At 46.7% G+C, this 23,125-nt stretch overlaps 1 protein-coding gene across 3 annotated transcripts in view; it reads right to left on the bottom strand.

Moving 5' to 3' along the window:
- LOC101953972 (vasoactive intestinal polypeptide receptor-like) overlaps nt 1–23,125 on the bottom strand; it is a 39,341-nt gene that overhangs the window by 4,190 nt on the left and 12,026 nt on the right. For 2 of the 3 annotated variants that reach the window (XM_005286315.5, XM_065582649.1), the window contains exons 2-11: nt 21,913–22,012; nt 19,754–19,861; nt 16,769–16,878; nt 13,002–13,099; nt 11,678–11,810; nt 10,389–10,542; nt 7,653–7,713; nt 3,832–3,904; nt 2,461–2,552; nt 1,171–1,300 (exon numbers count right to left, since the gene is read on the bottom strand). In XM_005286315.5, coding sequence (XP_005286372.1) covers nt 1,171–1,300; nt 2,461–2,552; nt 3,832–3,904; nt 7,653–7,713; nt 10,389–10,542; nt 11,678–11,810; nt 13,002–13,099; nt 16,769–16,878; nt 19,754–19,861; nt 21,913–22,012 — 1,059 coding nt within the window. The remainder of the gene's footprint in view (nt 1–1,170; nt 1,301–2,460; nt 2,553–3,831; nt 3,905–7,652; nt 7,714–10,388; nt 10,543–11,677; nt 11,811–13,001; nt 13,100–16,768; nt 16,879–19,753; nt 19,862–21,912; nt 22,013–23,125) is intronic. The other variant, XM_065582650.1, reaches the window with a different exon arrangement.

The following is a 23,125-nucleotide window of genomic DNA, read 5'->3' as shown; positions in this document are numbered from 1 at the left end:
TGCAAGTTTACCAGTAAGTACATGTGCACAGCCGGTGTCTATAATTTGATTCAAAAGAGGCTGAAAAATAGTACACTATAAAAACTTCAATTTCCCTTATAGACACTGTTTGTGGCAAAATATTTCTTCAGGGTGGCATTTCCACAGCTCCTAAGTGACTTAGCAATGGCTTTCAATGGGACTTGCGCTCCTAAGTGACTTAGACAGTTTTGAAAATTACAGTTCTGGTGTATTTCTTTCTATTTCTAAGGCCAAGGAGGTGCCTCTCCATCGCCCTGTGTATCCTGCCAATAGTTCAGTTTGCCTACAAAACTGTGCAATAAACCATGGCACAAAATCCAGCCATGATAGAGCAGGCCAGAGAGCCTGTCTCATGCCCGATCTCCTTCTGCCCCCCTCCCCCGGCCCCGCCCCCGCCCCCGCCCCGCAAGTGCCTGGCAGCTTGCCCAGAACATTAAGAGATTCTGGCTATTTCTGACCAAGAACGGATGACCATTCCAGGGAGAAAACCCTGCCAAGAACCAGAGAGTGCCAGCTAGTGCATGGTGACTCATTGCAACCTCAGCAAAATGACACAAGAGAGGTAGTTTCTCTTATAGGCAGGTCCCAGGTAATTCAAATGTACCTGAGTCAAAAGCAACAACTTAAATTCTGTCTCAAAGCCAACAGGTAGCCATGAGAGCATGGAGCACTGGTATAATGTTCACTGCATGGGCAGTTCGTATCCCAGTCTAGGATTAAGCTTCTGAATATACTGAAAGTGTAGCATGATCAGGTGTGCATTGCAGTCATCTAATCTCAAAGTGACAGAGGCATGGATGAAAGAAGCAAGGTCTACATCCAAAAGAAGAGCCATACTCTTCTGGCCATGAGAAGATAGAGAAAGCAATCCTGGCCACAGCTGCTACTTCATCACGTAATGGCAGTTGTTGGTCTAACTGGACCCACAGACTACAAATTGAAGGGTGGGTGCACTAGCAATGGAAGGAGAGAGACTGATGTTATTTCTCCTAACCTACTCTTATCGCCTGTTTCATCTGGATGGAACGTCAGCCAGCTCATTCTAATCCACACCCCAGCCTTCATGAGACACCAGGTAAGGCACTCAGTCACCCTTCCTGGATCGGGCAAGGTCAAGACAGTTCTTAATTCAATCTTTATTTATCGTACCTGAAAGGAGCCCAAGCCCAGCTCAATATAAAGTCTAGCTTCCAATCCAGTGCTTTCTGGGCAAAACGCAAACACGATATAGTGCACTCCAAAGAGTGGGATCAGGAGCAGGGTGGATTTAGCTAGTCTCCTGGGAAATGAAAAAATACAACAGAAAACACAAACATGATAGACTTGACAACATTTCCATGAATTTAATGGAAGGTGGGAAACTAACAGAACTGAGACTGAGGGCGTGTGCATACAGCGTAGAAATGCACACTGTGAGGGGGAGGGGATTTTTAAAGCGCACTAATTTGTTGCACATTAATTGGTCTGTGTAGACCCTGCTGGTGTGTAATAGTTAAAGTGCATGAGGGAACTTTCAGCGTGCACCATCAGGATTCACACGGACCAATTAATGTGCTTTAGAAATAACACCGCTGTAGTGCCCTAGGGTGCACCATGTAGACAAGACCTAAATCCTCCATTTATCTACAGATCAGGCACGGTCTGTCGTCGACGTGCAAAGCCAATGTGCGTCTAATGGCGATAGGGTCATTCGTTCTCTATGCCTTTGCAATCTTTTTTCTCTCTCCTGTGTCAGCGGGCATGGATGCCAGTCTGTGGTACTCATGATGGTGGTTCTTCTGATGGGGCCATCTGTCCATTTTGAAATGGATGCACCAATTCTTTTCACATAGATAATCAAACATGCCTTTTGGGCTGGATTGGACTGGCAATCTAGTATTGAAATTCTCCAGCCTTACCAAAACCATGAGCCAACTAGTCCCCTGAGCGGTTCTAAGAGACCATTTCCGAGGTTGGCAGGGCTGAGTCTCTCAGGAAGGGCATGATATGCCAGGGGGTACAGAACCAGAATGGGAGGAGTTAAATATCTGGAAACGAGATCCATCTGGAGCTCATTAAACTACAGGGCATAGCTGATGTGCATAAAATAAGAACGGTGAGAGAGAGAGAGGAGGGGCCAATTGTGTGGCAAAGCATGGAGCCAACCTAAGTAGAGCATGTTAACTTGATTACAATTTGTTAGGTGCAGGACTTTCAGTTGGGCCTGGTTGGTGGCCTAGCATGGAGAGAACTTTATATGGGGACCTCTAGAAAAAGAGGGCAGAATTTTACCTGCTCATACCTTAGAAACAAGGCGGCAACTTGACTTCGGTTTTTTTTGTTCTGGGAGTTACCTTCCCCACTATTGAGGAAGAGGCCACAGGGGGGGACACCCCCAGGAAACAATATCTTAAACCAGATCCAACAGGAGTTAATAGAAAAAAAGATACCATCACTTACACAAAATGACTAGACTGGCTGCCGCTGACTTCCGGAGATTGTAATTTCTGCACCAGAATTCTGATCACATTGACAAATATAATAAAGTTAATCTGCAAAGAGAAGAAGGGGTTTCTAAGCTTCCTAGGAGACGGAGCCAGATCTTCAATGGGTGCAAATCAACGTAGATCCATCCATGTCAAAGCAGCTATGCCAATTTATGCCAACTGAATATCTGGTTCTCAATCTTTACACAATCAAATAAATAATAACGGCAACATTTTCTATCTTTGATGCCTAAAGTGACATCCCAAATCCTTATTTAGGCACCTAAGTAAACAATCTGATTTTCAATTTTGATGTGCTTCCACAATGACTTTGAATAGGAGGTTTACCTGCTCAGAGCCTGAAAATCAGGTCTTTTTTTTTTTTTAATGCCTAATGATGGATGTAGGTGCTAATCTTTAGGCACCCCTGTTTGAAAGTTTTGACTGATGCTCATTTCTATAACATTCCGCAAAACAGATCTTGCAACACAATTGAAGTCCGTACGAGTCCTGCTTGCATATACAATGGCCAAATTTTGTCCTAAACATGCATCCTAAAGGCTCAAGTGCAAAATGCACTCGCATAAAATTGGAGAAAAGACTGATGAGAGTCTGGGTAGAGGGGCAATATTGTTCAGTGGTTTGGAGAGGAAACAGAAGAATAAAAACAGGGGAAAGAAATGACTAGGTATAGGCATGTCACAAGCCCTTTATTATTATTATGTATTGGTATTGTGGTAGCTCCTAGGAGCCTCAGTCGTGGGTAGAACCCTGTTGTGCTAGGGGCTGTACAAACACAGAACAAAAAGACACCCTGTGCTCCAAAGAGTTTACAATCTAAGTACATCCTCACATTTTGGATGCATGAGTAAGGGACAGAAAATAGATGATTTTACACATTATTCTACACAATGAGCCTTTAAGGCTAAATGTTCCTGTACCTGCAAATGTGAAATGATCATGCATAGATGATGCAGGAGTGTCCTTATTTAGGCATGTTCCTAGCATTAAACTCGGAGTAATTAGCCTTGTATCACCTGTGTGTGATCTTGCACTATTGCCAATATTGGTGGCACGCATGTAGCTTACATTGGCTGAAATGGAGTACAAGACAAACGTCCCAGGGCAACATTCTGCCCTTCATTTGTCATTTTCATGCATTTCACTGCGGCTTGTCTCTCTTCCACTCACAATATAGCAAGTGTTATGCAACAATTTCCAGCTTCCTAAAATTCAAAACAAATTAAATGCGGTATGCGGCACTGTATCCCTGTCTGACTGAAAAGAGATATGTGCTTAGCTTTCAGTTCTTCAAAGGATTCAACAGATCAAAGGCAAAACTCACTAATACAGATAGCAGTATGGGTCCCCTGATGATCCATAACACTGCTGTATTCTCATCATCATCATCCCAGCATCTGAAACAGGAAACTAAATAATTACCTGATCTGGTTTGTGCTGAATATTAAATGACTCAAGTCTTGGTACAGAAAAGTGGCTGTCGTTAACTCTGGCGGAGGCAGGGAGGGAGGGTTCTGCGGCGGCCCGGCGGGAAGCGGAGGCAGGGAGGGAGGGTTCTGCGGCGGCCCGGCGGGAAGCGGAGGCAGGGAGGGAGGGTTCTGCGGCGGCCCGGTGGGCAGCAGAGGCAGGGACGGTTCTGCGGCGGCCCGGCAGGCAGTGGAGGGGCGGGCCCCACTGATCCTGGTGCCATTTGCACTGTGCCGAGCCCCACTGCAATGCCGGCCCCATGCGGAGGTCACAGACCCCAGCCAGTGCTGCCTGTGTCGGCCCCCTTAGAGCCTGCCTGGCCGGGAGAGGCACCCCAAGGCCGGAGGGGGGAGCCCCTCTCGCCCAGCTGCAAGCGGACTGCAGCGCCTGGCTGCCCACGGGCGGGTGCCGCCCTTCACCCCCCTGCAAGCCGCCTTGACCGCCCTCCACGCGCTCCCTGCGGCTGCCGTTTGTTTTTTGTTTTTTTGCTTTGGCAGTCCAGCCGCCTTTTTTTTTTTTTGGCCTGTGGCGGCAAAAAAGCTAGAGCCGGCCCTGGCCAGAACCGTTTCCTGCTCCCGGAGCCTTTCACTACGGTGGGGAAAAGCTCTGGGAGCAGGACACTAACTGTAAAAATAGAAGTGTATATGTGGGAAGCACTGCTGGGGGTTTTGGAGAGCCATGCAGGGCACATACCCTAAGGATCTGGCATGTCTTTACTCTACCCACGTAAACTGTGCCTCTCCATCTACTCCGCTATTTATATCCATGCTAGGGGGACGTGCCATGGCTGCACACTACACGCCGCTGTAAATGTTGACATAGCCAAGGTGGAACAAGGAAGGGGACATTATCCTGATTTCAGGCTGCTCATTAATACTCTCTCTCTCCCCTGCTGTGTGTAGCTGTATTTCAGGGTAAAGAAGAGAGACTGGATTCAGTTGCAGTAAATCCAGAGCACGCCTCACTTCTTTGCCAGGGCTTAATATATGGAGATATACCTATCTCATAGAGCTGGAAGGGACCCCAAAAGGTCATGGAGTCCAGTGCCCTGCCTCCACTAGCAAGACCAAGTACAGATTTTGCCCTGGATCCCTAAGTGGCCCCCTCAAGGATTGAACTCATAACCCTGGGTTTACAAGGCCAATGCTCAAACCACTGAGCTATCCCTCCCCTGGAGCTGCTCAGTAGAGTCCAGGCATGGAGGTCCTGAGGCTTCCGCTTTTGACTGGAACCTGGCACAGTCTGGGGCAGATGAGCAGCCGCCAAATGGAGCCTTCGTCTAAAAGGTGCCTGGGCTGTGGTGTTAACAGCTAGCAGAGCGCGGGCACTGGGATGAAGGGAAATGTATCCAGTCTGGATTTTATTTTCTCCATTGGTTTAGCCACTCTACAATGAAAGAAGGAACAGACAGACTGAATCAGGCACAGCGTCCATCTGCTGCAGCGTCCTGTCTCCTGCAGTGGCCAGCAATAGCTGCATCAGAGGAAGGTGCAAGAACTGAATGATAGGAAGGTCTGAGATAACCGGTCCCCTTGGTCTATGTCTATGCTTAAGGTGGCATATAGAGTGCAAGCACATAACGTTTTAGGCCCCATTGCTGGAGCCTTTCCCCGCTGCTGAGGCCTTTTGCTGCAATGGGGAAAGGCTCTGGCAGTGGAGAGGCCGCAGGGCACTACACTGCTGAAAGCAGCTATGAGAGGCGTTGCTTGGGTGTGAAGAGAGCCTGCGTAGGGACTATACCCTGGGGGTTCAGACATGTAGGACATTCTGTGCTACTCTACTCAGCTAAGCCATCTCTCACCATCTACACTGCTATTTATACGCTTGCTGGCTTGGAGTGTGGCGTTTGTACACTGCACACCGCTGTAAGTGTCGACATACCGGATTAGATCTTTCCTGATCTCTAATAGGTAGAGATTGGCTTAAGCCCTGACGCAGGAGGTTTAATACCAATCAAGGCATTTCTGTCAGCAGTAACTGATCTGGATATAACTGATCATAAATCTGGATATTCATATTATCCACACCAATGTTCAATCCCTCTTTGAAGCCTGCTACGTTCTTGGCGTCGATGACATACTGTGGCAGTGAGTTCCAGAGTCTAATTACACAGGGTGCAATAAATATTTCCTTGTATTGGTTTTGAATTTGCTACCTTTCAAGTTCATTGAGGGTCTTCTTGTTCTTGCGTATGAGACAGGGACAAGAAAAGCTCCCAATCCACCATCTCTAGAGTAGTTGGTATTTTATAGACTTTATGTCCAGTTGTATTAATCTCCTTTGTGAGGTAAAAAATCCCAATCTTTTCAATCTTTCTTCAGAGGGGAGTTTTTCCAGGCCATTGATTGTACTTGTCTTTGATGATAAAAGGGGTTCAGGGAACAGTGATAAGAACAGTTTTTCCAGTTTTGGTTCTGACACTGAAATCAAAGGAATTTTTGCATATGGAATAACTGCAGGATAATAGTAATTTGTCTGCTTGCTTGCAGTCTTTCCACATGAGGGGATCCCAGGAAAAGAAGGACGTTGAATTCGTCCTTATACCTTAGAGGCTACATGAGAGGAGCATGTGCCATGAGAAGGTGGAGACTGACATCCCCCCACCATTTACACAAACTACAATGATGAGGTATTTTGCCACTGATATATTTGGATAGCACACATGAACATGAATGGAGCAAGGCGGACTGCATGGGTCAGGTGAGTGGCGGTGGGCTAGACAGCCTTTCAACCTTTAGGTCATTGGTCTGAATCTTTCCCAGCTTGGGAGGGAGTAGAAGTTGTTCCTATCTCGTGGCCGGTGTGAAGTGAATTGGAGAACTAAAGTTCAGCTCCTAGTAACCAAGCATCTGTGATATATTGCCCTCCCCCATCCCTCAAGTTGAGAGGCTTTGCGGTCAAACCAAGCTTTGAATGGAGATGAAAATGGAAGTAATTTTCCACTCCTAATAGTAAACCAGACTTGAAGCCTACTAGCCAGGTGCTATAGGGAAGCTTGCACTGTTTGATACAAGGACTAGGTAGAAAGTTGATGAGATAGAGAAAGACTGTTCCAGATGGTAGGAGCTTCAGGGTATAAGACTCGTGCCCCAGGAGTGGTGAGATTGTGTGAAAAGACAGAGGAGGTGAGTGCCAGAGGCAAGACAGTTCAATACACAGCATAATCGTTCAAATGCAAGAATTCACACATACAGTATCGCCAATCCCAGATGTTCAAAAACAGAGTCCAATCCCCCCCAGTCATTTGATTGTCTTAAAACCCCCACCACCTCTGGAAAAATAATAAAGGTTTGGTTCTTTTTATTTGCCTTCTGGCTGCAGGGGGCACTTGCTTCACATTGTCAAGTTTTCCCTGCAACCAGGAGGGCGAGACACATATTTTAAAACGAAAGCCACGGTTCTCCTGCAATATCATGATTGCAGCAGCGGGGGCTTTCAGAAAAAGAACTCAAAATTGTGAGACTTTTGATCAAATCATGAGCTGGCCACGCTGCCGTTGCAGTCAGATGGAAATCAGGAGATAGGCAAATCGGTTTGAGAACTATTTCTGAATTTTAAAGATCAGAAATGCAAATTCTTAGGCTTAAAAGCTTTGGTTCTTTTTTAACTCTCCCTTCTTGATGAATCACATTTACTGTGCCAAATGCAATGCCCAGCCGCACTAGGATTTTGACTCACCCTGTATTCTGTCTGTAGATTCGGGTTAGGATCCAAGCACACATCACCGCACTGGGAGTTCCTAGAAGAGTCAATGTAGAATACAACATGGCTTTATTTTCAACAGTGAGTTCCATGCAAACCTGATCCCCAAATTCAGAGATTCCAAGGTCAGAAGGGCCATTGGGACCATCTAGCCTGACCGCTTGCCTAGCACAACCCAGAGAACTTCCCCAAAATAAGTCCTAGGGCAGAGCTTTTTGAAAAACATCCCATCTTGATTTTAAAATGGTCAGTGATGGGGAATCCACCACAACCCTTGGTAAATTGGATTAATTATTCTCACCATGAAAATTATACACCTTATTTCCAGTCTGAATGCTTTACAGGGTTACAAAACTGCAGACGGGATATAGCATAAGTGCCAAACAACGGTGCTGAGTGATCTTGCACACAACGCATTTAGGCACCAGTTCAATAAAAGAACAGTGAAGTCAAGAGACATAAGCAAGAGAGAAAAAACATATTTTAAAAGGGGATTAGGAAAGGCTGGTGAGCCACTGAGGCAGAGAGCTAGACGAAGGCCTGCCTATGAATTCTAAGCTTTTGTATGGTTGCAGAAATCACTTACTTATCTATAGTTATTGCAATTCTGGACTACTCTGGGCAGAGGATTCTAGTCCTGCTCCAGTGTAACTCTTTGAACACATGGGAGATTGTATATTTCCATCATGAAGAGCATAAGAGGCAGCACACCAGCCTAGTTAACTTCCTTCTAATAATCTAATAACTGGGTATCAAGAAATTTGTGATATCTATTCCCACTTCTGCTCTTTCCTGGCCTTAATCAGAGTTTGCAATTAGATAACTATTAACAAGTGTTATTTAGCTGGGCCTCACAACATCCCTATGAGACGGCTAACTATATTTACTCTCATTTCCTAGATCAGGAAAGTGAAGCTCACAGAGGTTGAGGGCCACCTTTTCAAAAGTGGTCTCTAATTTTAAATGCCTCAGACCAGTGGTCTGCAACTTTTTTACGCACAAGATCACTTTTTGAATTTAAGTGCAACCCAGGATCTACCCCGCCCCTTCCCCGAGGCCACGCCCATTCCCTGAGGCTCTGCCCACTCCATCCCCCCTCCCTCTGTCGCTTGCTCTCCCCCACCCTCACTCACTTTCACCGGGCTGGGGCAGGGGGTTGGGCTGGGGGAGGAGGTGCGTGGGCACTGGGCTGGGGCTGAGGGGTTCAGAGTGTGGGAGGGGCTCCAGGCTGAGCCTGGGGCAGGGGTGCAGGAGGGGGCACCAGGCTCAGGCAGAGTGTTGGGGTGCAGGAGGGGTATGGGGTGTTCGCTCTGGGAGGGGGCTCAGGGCTGGAGCAGAGTTGGGGTGCAGGAGGGGATACAGGGTGCTGGCTCCAGGAGGGGTGTCAGGGCTGGGGTGTGGGCGGGGTGCGGGTTCCTGCTGGGCGGCACTTACCCCTGTGGCCCCTGGGGGGGGGAATGTGGCTCTGCATACTGCCTCTCCCTGCAGGCACCGCCCCTGTAGCTCTCATTGGCTGCAGTTCCCCGTTCCCAGCCGATGGGAGCTGTGGTGACGGTGCTTGCAGGCAGAAGCAGCACACGGAGTGCCCTGACCACTTCAAAGGGCTGCAGGGACGTGCTGGCCGCTTCCTGGAGTGGTGTGGGGCCAGGGCAGGCGGGGAGCCTGCCTTAGCCCTGCTGTGCCACCAGACTTTTAGTGGTTGGAGATCGCGATCGACTGTCAGAGGCTCCAGGATCAACCAGTCAATCGTGATCTACCACTTGGTGACCACTGCCCTAGACTCCGAGTGCCCGGTGTTAGACCCCTAATGTGAAATGCTCTCTTCGGTGAAGTCAGTGGCAAAACTCCTACTGATTTCAATGGGGCCTGGATTTCAACTTTTGGGCAAACATTTCAAAAGTGTCCACTAATTTTGGGTGCTTCCATTTTGGAACACCCAACCTGATACGCAGAGCCGGTCGCCACAGGTGTGCAGTGAGAATAATTACGTTTATCTCCCTCTTGGGGGCATTGTGTGGCCTGATGAAAATAATTCAGGTGAAGTTTTATCTTAGTCCAAAGTATTCTTAAGGCAAAGATCAGACTAAAACTCATGAGTTCAGTTTCTCAGACCTATACAGCCACACTGCTTAGTGCAGGGATTGGCAACCTTTGGCACGCGGCCCATCAGGGAAATCCGCCGGTGGGCCGGGCCAGTTTGTTTACCTGCAGCGTTTGCAGGTTCGGGCAATCGCGGCTCCCACTGGCTGAGGTTCGCTGTTCCAGGCCAATGGGGGCTACTGGAAGCAGCGGCCAGCACATCCCTCGGCCCGCGCCACTTCCAGCAGCTCCCATTGGCTTGGAACGGCGAACTGCGGCCAGTGGGAGCTGCAATCGGCCGAATCTGCGGACGCGGCAGGTAAACAAACTGGCCCGGCCCGTCAGTGGGTCTCTCTGATAGGCCGTGTGCCAAAGGTTGCCCATCCCTTGATTAGTGCATTACACTCACACCACCAGATACTTCATGGGGTGTCTAGAGATTGACAAAATTTCCACCTGGGAATTTTTGAACAAAAATAAATAAAATGCTGCAGTTGCATTGAACATGTGCTACCTCATGAATTGTCAATGCTCATAGAAAATGCATCTTACGGCAAATGTTTTTCAGAGCTCTAGGCATAACCGTAAGAAGGCACATATACAAACAAAGGGAGAAAACATGAGTGTACTAACCCCAGCCAATCAAAATGAACCACCACACGTACTGTTTATCAGAAACAAATGTCAACAGCAGCAGTGTTTGCAAGTACATCCCTTCTACCAGGAGCCAGAAGAAGTTGGCTAAAATGCTGAACTGAAAGAATGCCACTGCAACCTTACATGCAACCTAGAGACACACAGGAAAAGGAGAATATTAGCTGCAGTCTCTGAAGTTAGACATCTTCAAGGTCCTGGGAAAAAGCTGGAAAAATGTGAACCAAGAGAAATATGCACTTACACAGGTTCTGATCTAAAGCCTATTGAACTCAGTAGATTTATCATTGACATCAACGGGGTTTGGTTACACCCATAAATTATACAATTCTAGTGAGTTGTGTACAGTTGTTTGAAAGTGAAAATTTGGGCCTCATTGTGGGCCAAACTCCTTACTCATGTAAGCGGATGCAAATCTGCTGGAGTTGACAGAGTTGTACCCTCATACACCAGAGCTGAGTTTGGCCCTTGGTATTTCTTTCTGTGTCTGATGTGATTTGCTACTTTGGTATATTGAGGGCCATATTGGAATTGCAAGCTATCACTGTAAGAGGGTGGGGATGGTTCCTGATCCTGCTTGCAGGCTAGGGATCCTTGTAGGAAAGCATGGGATCTGGGCCTACCAGAGTGAGTCTGAATACTAGACAGTATTTGGTCCTGCCATGCGGGCAGGGGACTGGACTCAATGACCTCTCGAGGTCCCTTCCAGTCCTAGAATCTATGAATCTATGAAGACAGACAGCCTCAAGTAAAGTGGGGTGAGCTGTGCCTCTCTGTTTTAGGGAGCATCCTGTTTTGTCTCTCTGTTTGGGTTTTTTTGTGTGTGTTAATTATTTAAATTCTATTCAATAAAGTAGTGCTATATTGCAATCCTCCCGAAAGATAAAAACAAATACTCTAATTTGTCTGTGTGTATGCCATAAACATAACACCTAAAGTACACCTGTACCCCGATATAACGCTGTCCTCGGGAGCCAAAAAATCTTGCCGCATTATAGGTGAAATCGTGTTATATTGAACTTGCTTTGATCCGCCGGAGTGCGCAGCCCCCCTCTCCCCCCCCCCCCCCCCCCGGGAGCACTGCTTTACCGTGTTATATCCGAATTCGTGTTATATGGGGTCACGTTATGTTGGGGTAGAGGTGTATGATGAACTCAGACCCATTTTTTCCCCCATAAAACCAAAATACAGGAAATCTCAGCGTTACCTCTGTAACAAGGATTAACCAGTAAAATCAAATACAGTGAGAGAGAAGAAAAGATGGATACCGTTGACATTAAGCAGTGGTCCATATTTTCATCAGCAAACAAAACAGCATCTTTAATGAAAACAGCAGTGGCTCGAAGGATGAAAGAGACAAACAGATGCATGTGGATGTAATTCCGCGTACAGTGGAATTTTCTGAAATGAGAAAATAAAAAGGGAAATCACTCTTCAAAGAGAAATTTCAGTCTGCCCCATCTAAAAACCAAACAGGAATAAATTCTGTCTTCAGACATCACTCAGCAAGTCAAAACAAGTACAGCAGGGCACGCTTTCCCTGTCGTGCCCCAGCAACTTGAACTAGAGAAGCCATCTCTAGAAGCAAGGCAATAGGTTAGCTCATTCTCTGTGTTCCTGGACCTCTACTGCTATTATTATGGAAAGTGTGGTGGTTTTATGCCTATCCACTGGAAAACAGGCTGAGACAATTTGTGATTTGATTCAATGTTCATGGGAGAGACACCCCTTTGTGACTCCAGTGGATATTGGATTGGTCTCTTATTGCACAGGGCACTGTGTTGATGCTAAATAGTAATGATTTCCATTCATTACCACCCAGAGCTGGATTTGTACTAGTGGCCTAAAATCAAAAGGTTCTGCCCCCTATCATCCAAACTCAGCACACATAAGATCATCAGAATGGCCATACTGGGTCAGACCAATGGTGCATCTAGCCCAGTATCCTGTCTTCCGACAGTGGCCAATGCGAGATGCTTCAGAGGGAATTAACAGAACTGGGCAATTATCAAGTGAGCCACCCGTGTTGTCCAGTCCTAGCATCTGGCAGTCAGAGGTTTAGGGACATGCAGAGCATGGGGTTGCATCCTTAAACCATCTTGGCAAATAGCCATTGATGGACTGATCCTCCATGTATTTATTTAATTCTTTTTGACTGTGCAATTTATTTTCCCTCCATCTCTGTGCACAGCTCCTATAATCTGCAATGGATGGTACAGGCACATCTGATGGGAGTTTATGGAGAGAATGTCCTTGCTAAGCATGGGGAAAGTAGTTACCCTATGTGAACTGTGAGGCCATCATGAGGTGGTTATGCAGCATTGACACAAACCATAGTCCCATTAAAAAACAAACAAACTCCAGGAGGAATAGTGAGAGGGTACATATTCAAGTCTTCTTGTTTAAAGTCTGCTGGGAAATATCACACCTTAAGGGATGGAGAATAGGTTACCATGGATGGAAATATAGTGTCTGTGATAGAATGCAAAAACTGGAAAATAAAACCACTGGAGAGACAAGTCACAGACATGAGAATTAGGGTGAAGCTGAACAGTGTCTCGAAATACCTCAAAGGCCGCTGCGAGCGTTTACCTGAAGATGGCAAAGATAACGAGAGCTGTAATGAGTGAAGTCAGAGATGTCGCATAGCCAGCAGTGTAGACATGCCAAAATGCAGAATAATATGATTTCTATGAGAAGAAGAAAAGATAGAAAAATATAGATGGATGTGCAGCATTCATCCCAACATGCCCATTTTACTAAGGCTCAATTTACTTCAGTAAATAGTTACAAAAGAAGCTCTTTTGGTGCTGAGAACACTTTTCTTCCCAGCCACCTCAGCCATATAATATAAATTATACTTTACATCTCCAAAGTGCTTTATAGTGGATAGGGGCTCTAGACTGGGACTTGGGAGACTTGAGTTCTAACATTGGCTCTGCAACTGATCTTCTGGGCAGCGGCAGCTCCAGGCACCAGCGCTTCAAGCACGTGCCTGGGGCAGCAAGCCGTGGGGGGCGCCCTGCCGGTCCCTGCAAGGGTGGCAGTCAGGCAGCCTTCAGCAGCTTGGCTGCGGGAGGTCTGCCGGTCCCACGGATTTGGCGGCAATTCAGCGGCGGGTATGCCAAAGCCACAGTACCGGGGACCTCCTGCAGGCAAGCTGCCAAAGGCAGCCTGCCTGCCATGCTTGGGGCGGCAAAAAAGCTAGAGCCACCACTACTTCTGGTGACCTTAGGCAAGGCATTGGCCCTCCCCGTGCCTCAGTTTCCCCATCTGTAAAATGCAGATAATGATTTGGGCTCATTGAAAACTTTCCTTTGAAACTGGTTTTCAGCAGAAAACTGGGTTTTTGATTAAACACATTTTCTTGTGACATGTCTATTTTACCAGGAAAGTTTTGGTTTTTTTCCATTCCACACCCAAAAAAGCTTTCAACCAATACCAGAAAAATTTCAGATTTTGGCTGAAAAATGTCAATGTTTTGACAAAACATCAAATTTTTCTGCAGAACACTGCCCTTATTTTCTGACCATTTCTAACAGTGACACGTACCCCTCCCCCCGGTGTACAGGGCTTTGATGTGTATAAATGTGCTACATGGGCCTGATCCAAAGCCCCTTGAAGCTACCAGAAAGACTCAATTCACTCTAAGAGCTAAGTATTGTTAAGATATGTCTTGGTTTTACAAAACCTTGCGGCTTGGGTTTTATATTTGCGACACAAAACAAGGAGTGTCTGGCAGCCGGACTTCATTTATTTGAAGCACCAATGTTTGGGAGTATTTGGATAAAGGCGCCTAGCTGTGGCCTATCCCAAATCCTCAGTGAAGGTCCGATGGTTCAAGGTGCTGAGCTTTTACAACTCTCATTGAAGCTGATGGGAGGTGAAGTCACTCAGCCTGTCACCAGTGTTCAGCACCTTGCAAATTCTGTCACTAACTAATTGTTTCAATACCTAGGACCACATGCAAGGCCCATCAGAACTAATGGGAGTCTAATGAACTTGAATGGGCTATGGATCAAGCCTCTAGCGAGTAAGTACAGCTAAGCAAAAAAGAAAAGATGAGGAAACTGAAACATTATGGAGTTGAGAGTGACCCAACATCACACGGTGTGTTAATGGGGTTCGTTTCTGAGCTCTGACGCAGAGTCCTTAATTCCTAGTTTCAAACTCAGCCTACTAAGGGTATTTCTATACTGCAATCAGAGGTGTGACTGCAACATGCATAGACATACCGAAGCTAGCTTTGATCCAGCACGCTCGAATATCAATAGCAGTGAAGCCGGGGCTGCACAGACTAGCCGCTCAAGAATATAACCAGGGTCCCAGGTGGACTTGTACAGCCCGTGCTGCCGTGGTTTCACGGCTATCGTTATGCTAGCTCCGGTTAGTTTAGATGTGCTGCAGTCACACCTCTGATTGCAGTGCAGAGGACCCTAAGTGTTATTGCCTCTTTGATATTACACTTTAACACCACTACGTTCATTTTGGCATGTTGCGTATTGATGTATCTTGAAAAAAACAGGAAGCACCAGCAAGCTTTACCTGTGCAAATTGTTTCCAGTTTCACTACAGGGCCACCTGCTTATTCCAAATCATAAGGAATCAAAATCCTTAGTTTGCTGCTGGTCAGTCAAATTTCCTCAGGGCAGATGCAAGTGCCACATTGTTCACCAGTTCATCCTAACCCTAACCTCGTTTATCAAAAGGCTGAGGAGATGCCAACAACTCCAGGCTGAGACAGTCATTATCCATTTTAAATAGGTCCAGAAACATTGGCAGTAAACCTGCCCATCGGAGAATCATCCTGGCATTTTGTGAAATCACCCTAACGTTTTCGATGTAATATGCAACACAAAGATGGAAAGCAGGAGGCTTGTTCAGTAGGGCCAGGAGCGCCGCCAGCTTTTCTGCCGCCCTAGGCGGCGGAAGGTCCCACCCTGAAATGCCGCCCTCCACAGAGGCAGCGGAAGGTCCCACCGCCGAAATACCGCCGCGGTCGCCGCCCCCCAAATTGTAGTGTCCTAGGCGACCGCCTAGGTCGCCTAATGGGTTGCGCCGGCCCTGAGTAGGGCAGCCGCAGGGCCATCCTTACCATACACAAAGTACACAGCTGCATAGGGCACCAGGAAACTTAGGGCACCAAATTTCCTGGTGCCCTGCGCAGCTGCGTGCTGCTCCAGCCTCTGCCCTGCCTTTTCCCATCCCTGAGGACTGCAGCAGGGCTGGGCCTGCACTCACTGGCGGCGGGAAGTGCAGGGACCCGGCCTCAGCTGTGCCACTGGTGAGTGCTGGGAGGTGGTTCTCCCCTGTCCCTCAAGCCAGCCCCCTCCCCACAAAGGCCTGCCCCCCGCAGGGGGCTGCGTAGGGCCCCAGAATAGCTAGGGATGGCCCTGGGCAGGCGGGTGGGCCAAAGGCGCTTTCCCCTTCTGGGGTAGCTGACAGAAGCACGGTAAGCAGCAGAGTCCAAACAGGTGAGGGTGAAAAGGGTACTCGGGTTCTGAGTGCACAGAGAAAACACTACCCCACTATCTCTCCCATAGTGGGTTTTATACACCGTCTCTGGTATTACCACAGGAGCTGAGCACCTCATAATCTTTGATGGATTTAACCTCAGAACACCACATGAGGTAGGGCAGTGCTGCTGTGTCCCTGTTTTACGGATGGGGAACTGAGACACGGAGAGGCTAAGTTACTTTCTCAAAGCCACATGGGCAGAGTAATGACTTGAGCCACGTACCCTAACCACTGGACCATCCTTTCTACCTTCAGAGAAGGCTGTTGAACACAAGTGTCTGGAACCCTAATTTCAAAGGAACCGTGAAGACGACTCTTCCCCTTTTGCTGTATGCAGGGTCCCCCCAGGGAAGCAAAGGGTTAGGCAGCAGGCTATCTTCTCCATCCAGATAGATACAGAACACAGCAGGCCAGACTCTTCTACGCCAAGATCCATTCAGTGCAGGATGAGGGGGCCATAACTGGTTCCCCGATTCTCCACCCTGCATTGCGTCAGATCCAGCCCTGATGTCATTTAGGCCAAGGGGCCATATGGCAGCTGAGAACTGCCGGAGTGCCATCTAGCCCTAGTCCCCTCCTTGATACCCCCACCTATGCTGGGGCTGGGTTGGGGTGGTGGAGGGGTCAGCTCCACCAGCCTTGTGGTAGCTTCCTCCCCAGCACCCAGGGAAGTCTCAGCTGGACAGTACAGTCAATCTTCAGCCGTTTGCACCACTTACGTGGCGTAGGGTCAGAGCAAAGGAGAGAATCTGGCTTATGTATATTCAGCATTCCTCAGGATGTTTTCATGGGGGCAGTTCTGGGTTTGCTCCTACTAGGTGCATCTCCAACCCAATACTGACCTGATCTTCAGGGCCTTTACTGGAACCTTCATCAAATCCGCAGGCAATAGAGTACGGTGGGTACGGTTCTGACCAATATGCCTCTTGTGTACAGTTTCTTTGCAGAAAGCCTGAAACAGTGAAACACATCAGCAAATGACGCATGTTGTTTAGCACTGACAAGAAACAGCTTATTCTTAGTGCCCAAATCCTCGGATCTATTTTATTACTTATCGATACTTCTGGATGCGCCAACTGCTTTTAGCAAGATTGGCTATACAGAATTAAAGCTACTTTAGCTATCTACCTTTGAAAGGCTGAGACAAATATTCAAATGAACGGGAAAGGAACAAAGCAGCTTCCAGGTTTATATAGGAATTGCATACTGTGAGCTCCATGTTTATACAGAGGCACCTAAGTCATGCATCCAAATCGTGCCTTTAAGAACCAGTTTGGGTCTTAAGGCATATGACTACTCAGTTGATTAGCAGGGCCGCCCAGAGGATTCAGGGGGCCTGGGGCAAAGCGGGGGAGCGGACATAAAAAAAGGCGCCACTCGCTGCGGCGCTTGTACTCGCCGGGTGGAGCTCCGAGTCTGCGGCAGCAGGTCCTTCAGTCGCTCCGCGTCTTCGGCAGCACTGAAGGACCCGCCGCCGAAATGCCGCCAAAGACCCGGAGCGACTGAAGGGCCCGCCGCCAAAGTGCCGCCAAAGACCCAGGCCGACTGAAGGGTCCGCTGCCAAAGTGCCGTCGAAGACCCAGGCCGCCGCTGGGTGAGTAAAAATTAAAAAGGCGCCTCTAGCCAGGAAAGGGATTCTTGGCCAGGGCTGGCGGGGCCCCTGCGGGGCCCGGGGCAAATTGCCCCACTTGCCCCACCTTCTGGGCGGCCCTGTTGATTAGAGACACAAGGTGGGACCAACACGGCTACAACAACACTGTATACCCACTTTATAGCATTAATAACAATACTTTGAATTTCTGTAATATCTTTTACCCAAGGATCCCAAAGCACATATAATTTCTGATCACTTCCAAGTCTGAAAGACTTAAGCCTCTCAGTACTTCAGGAAGGTAGGGTAGTATTATTATCATCCCCATTTTATAGATGAAGAAATTAAGGCTATGTCTACACTGCCCCGGGTGTGAATAACTGGGTGTACCGAAGTGCTACACTATAACTCCTCCATATGGATGTTGTGGGCACAAACTAAAAGGTTCCTAGTTCACATTTAATGTAGTTCAGTTTGAAGAGGAGTATGTTAGCGGTGTCATCAGTAGCTTGCCCAAGGTCACCCAGGATCTACAACAAAATCGGGAATACAAACCAGGAAACCTGGCTCCAAGGACCCCATTGCAAAACTATCCATCCTCTCAATTACAGTAGGATGGACAAAGTTATCTGGACTCTGACATTTGGGCTCCCATCCTTCCAGTCATACAAATGATGCCACTATTTTAGCAAGATACTCCCCGCTGATTGTCACAGCATTTGGCTTTTGCTTTTAAATGGTGAGAGGGATTACTGCTAGAGCTGGCCAACATTTTTTTCAATGAATGTTTCACTGTTGAAAAATGCCATTTCAGCCACATGGATACTTACTGCAGGAATTTGTCAATTTTGATGAAATTTTTTTTAAGGGGGAAAAAAAAAAACCATCGAAAAGAAACATTTCAATCTTCTTGGAATGGGCCATTTCACTTTTTCGTTTCAAAATGACTTTTCATTTTGAATTTTTTATTTTAAATTATTAATGATAATAGCAAATATAAAAAGTAAAAATGCAAACGAAACATTTCAATTTTATCAAAATGGAACATTTCAAATGACCCGATACTATTTTTTTCCCAAAAAATTTAGTTTTGTGAGAAATTTCAATCATTCTTTTTTTTATTCAAATTTGGAACAAAAATTAAATGTGAAAGGTCAGAATTTCCCATAGAACACAAATTCTTAGTTTCCAACAGCTTTAATGATAACTTTATCAACTTTCAGACTGCATAATTGGGTATGGGATTATTTTAAAATGGACTATTCCTTTGAATAAGGGTGCTCAGGGCCTTTTATTTTCCACATCAAATACAAACACAACATTTTCAAACGCAATTCTAATCTCCAGCATATTCATGCTGGGAAGTGCTTCTGTCTTCCAAATTTTGGGCTGCTAAAATGGGCCAAATTAGGTAGAGTTTTCTTTTTTCTAAGCTACTGTGCATAAGGGCCAAATATGTCCTTTGTATTTGTGCATGTCGTTTCTACTACTTTCAATACCATTGCAAGTAGTAGTGCATTCCCAAGATGATTGCAAAAAATCACTCTTTACTGAATTTTCTCCATCTCTTTACAAATGGCTGAGATCAGCCCAGATCAGAATGAGCAAAGGGATTGTGAAGGTATAGCTGTCCAAGTGAAGGTATTCGTGTACTGAAGGAGATCAATGGTTTATCCAGTCCATTATCTGGTCATGGACATTGGTGCATGTAGGATACATTAGAGAACCCCCCCCCCCAAAATTTACCTAATGAATATGTAACCCTGAAAAAGAATTCTTCCTGACACCAGTAACCTAATGCCCTGATAGCAGTAGCAGATTACTGCATATGCCAATGGGGCTTGGGCCCAGGGGCCCCAGCCAATTTGGGGACCCCAGAAAAATCTCCCCCCGCCCCAGCCCAGAAGCAGAGCTTCTCCAGTCTCGGTGCCACAGTGGGTGGGGCGGGGCATGGAAAGGAGCGAGTGGGGGGCAGGGGGAAGGGGTGGAACGGGGAAGGGTCTGCAGGGGAATGGGTGGAATGGGGCAGGGCCATGGGTGGGGCCACAGGCAAAAGTGGGGGGCAGGGCCACAGTTCTGGTTCCGGGTCCCCCTCCCTTGCTCCAGCCCAGGGCCCCAGAACTTGATCCAACTCTGCCTTGATGCATGAATATTGATTGCTTTAGTATCTTAGCCCTTATGCATATTTTTAAATGGCTAGGAACCTTAATAACAGGGGGAAAAAAAACATTCTTGCCCTGTATGTTGGTGATTTCTTCAAAGAAACCCGGGCATGCAACTTTTACCACTTCTCCAAAAGTGGCTTTGGGCCAGCAACTCAGTCCATCCCAATCCCCTGGGCATCCTGGAAAGAAAAAGAGTCTTAAATTAAAGAGACGTCTGCAGAATGAGGCATGTCAGAAGTCTTGCAATCGCTTACCGAAAGATTGCCCGTGTCTTTATTAGTGGACCAAGTGCAAGACTCAGCTGCAGTTCTTACGTAGCCCAGATTCACAATGGCATGGTGTGATGCTGGCAGACCAGGTGCCAGCTCTTGCCAAGGCTTTAGGTGTGTGTTAGTAACTGGTTAAGATGGGTATTGGGCTTATAACAACGTCTTTCGCATTCAGACTTTATGAAATGCTTGTAAATTGCTGTATACATTAATCTCACTTAGACTTTCCTTGTCACCTGCCATAAGGAAATATTTATGTTTTTGCATGTAACTGAAAAAAATTTTTTGCTCTGAAACTGTGAACCCAGTCAGAAGGGACCATCTCCTGCACAACAAGCAAGCCTATCAAAACTAAATGGGCCATTGTGGGACATCATAATACAAAGACTTCGTTAATTGCCCCCTTGAACTCATGAAGAGACTGTGTGCAAAAGGGCTCATCCCATCAGCTTGGATTCTGGAAGAAAGAAAGAAAAATCCCTGACAAGATTTTTTTTTATTTCTTTTGCTGTCTGGACTCTCCTGTGAGAGCTACTAAACTGAAGCATAGGTTAAATTGGGTTAACACTGGCCTAAAAGACATTTGGAGCTGACAGATTCCTGCAACTCTGTCACCTTGTAAGACCACAGAGTGTACCACAATTACGTATTTATGCTTGCCTGCTTTAACATTGTAGTAACTCATTTCTTTTCTTAGTTAATAAATCCTTAGATAGTTTACTAGAGAATTGGCTACAAGTATTGCCTTTGGTGTGAGATCTAAGGTACAAATTGATCTGGGGTAAGTGACTGGTCCTTTGGGACTTGGAGTAACTTGAATATGTTGTGATCTTTGGTGTATAGCAACCATCTATCAGTAAGTCCAGCTTGCCTGGGTGGCAAAATAGACTGGATTGCTTAAGGGGACTGTCTGTGACTCCATGGTAAGACTGTATTAGTGCTTTAGGAGTTCACACTTGCTACTGGTGAAATCTAATTATAGAACACACAACCAGTTTGGGATCTCTGTCCTGCTTCTTAACAATCCAGTATAAGGTTGGCACTCTCAGTCATGAGCCACTCCAGGCAGCATGACACATGGTTGTGCTAAATCCCATGCAGTTCCACAAATTTAGGGGGACATTGTATTTCTGTTTTACAGTCATGGACACAGTCTCTCACATATACATTTTTCATCTCATCTGTTTCTTTTCTTTTCTTGAGAAAGTGAACATAAGAGTCAAGCAAATGCAATCCTAAAATTGTACAATCATCTTGAAAAAGGAGCTCTTTTAGTCAGTAAAACAAAACTGGGCAACAAGAAAAATTGCCAATGGGTTTATCCTCACATCACATCTGTAAGGTAGGAAATTACTAGTATTCCCATTTTACAGGTAGGAAACTGAGGCACAGAAAGACTAAATGATTAGCCCAGAGTCTCACAGGAAGTCATGACAGAGCAGGGAACTGAACTCAGGTCTTTTAAGTCTCAGGTTAGTACCTCAGGTTCAGTTCACTTCCCTGCTCTAGCACAGACTTCCTGCGAGACCCTGGACTAGTCAGACTTTCTGTGCCTCAGTTTCATTCTGTAAAATGGGAATAATAGTAATTGCCTACTTACAGGGGCGATGTGAGGATAGCACAACTAGCATAAATTGTCATAGCTCCACTGAAGCCAATGGTCATGTGACAAATTACCCCCACAGAGGATGTGCCCCACCTAAGGTTATAATACTGGCTATGAATGTAAGCAATGCACAGATAAAGTGTATTACCAACATCAAACACCACTACAATCAAAAAGAAATAATAGATGCTGCAAGATACAAGTTCTTTACAGAGCACAAGTGATGAGAAAAATCAGGCCAAACCTTCTGAAACTTTACTCAAGAGAGCAGTCCTTGCTTATGTGGCTAGCCCTGTTGAAGTCAAACAAAGACGGCTCATGTCAGGTTTTGCCACATGGGGCCTATGTCTCTCACCTTTTAAGTTGGGTAAAGTAGCTTCATTTTTTTCTAAACATAGAGCCTGGTCTTTCACCACCTGTTGGAATATCTTGCATTCCGGGTGGATAGAAGCAACCTGGGCAAGAGATAGATAGAAAGGGTGGGTGCGATTTAACAGGTTGCATTGTGAATAACTCTCCCCTTTGCTGACACATGGCTAACTACGCATGGGTGTTCTTAAGAATCTTAATGCAATTATTTTTGATTTCCCAGGGGCGCTCAACCCCAGGTCCCGCCCCCACTCCACCCCTTCCCCCAAAGCCCTGCCTCTTCCTGCCTCTGCTCCACCCCCACCCCACCTCTTCTCATCCCTGCTCTGCCTCCTCCCCCGAATGCACCCTTCCCTCGCTCCGCCTCTTCCTGCCTCCGTTTCTGCCCCTCCCCCCCAGTGCCTCCTGCCCGCCGCTGAACAGTTGTTCATGAAAATGTGGGCCTCTTAGGTGCTGACTGAGTTATTCACCTTGCTAGAGACCATTTCTGTTGGCCCCAGATGAAGGAGGATATTGAGCATTATGTAATTCAGGTCTGTCAATGCCTAAAACAGCTGTTCAGCGGCGGGTAGGAGGCACTGGGGTGGGGGAGGGAGCTGATCGGCAGGGTCCGCTAGTGGGTGCTAAGCACCCACTATTTTTTCCCATGGGTTCTTCAGCCCCGAAGCACCCACGGAGTTGGTGCTTATGAAATTAGACTGTCAGCGCTTTGGGGCTGTGACTGTCCTTCTGCTCGGTGTTTGTGCAATGCCCAGTGCAATGGGATCTCAATCCCAATTGGGGCCAGCACAATACAAATGATTCACAATAGCAATTCCATCCAGGAGGAGCCATGGTGTGAAGTCATGGGGTCTGAGCGCATGTGTTTGTATTAATGGCCATTAATGGTAATGATGCTACTTACACAGAAGATGGGCAGCGGGAAGTAAAGTAGTAGAAGAGTTTTTCATTATGGTCTGAAATCTGATATACATTTTACATTAATATGACAAACAGGTGTGACCCTGCCTCCCCTGGGAACCACCACACTCCCACTAAAGTCAGCGACAGATTTATGGGGATGCAGTGAACAATCTCCAGATATTTAAAAACATAGTATCAATGTATACATCAGGAAAAATGAGGGGTATCCATACACTCACAACACTGAAGTTCTCCTACTAAGCTGAAAGAAGTGAAATCATGGTTAAGAACAGTGC

The sequence above is a fragment of the Chrysemys picta genome, chromosome 2, assembly GCF_011386835.1.
Source record: "Chrysemys picta bellii isolate R12L10 chromosome 2, ASM1138683v2, whole genome shotgun sequence".
Classification (NCBI taxonomy): Eukaryota; Metazoa; Chordata; order Testudines; family Emydidae; genus Chrysemys; species Chrysemys picta.
This window is presented reverse-complemented; position numbering and strand designations above follow the sequence as displayed.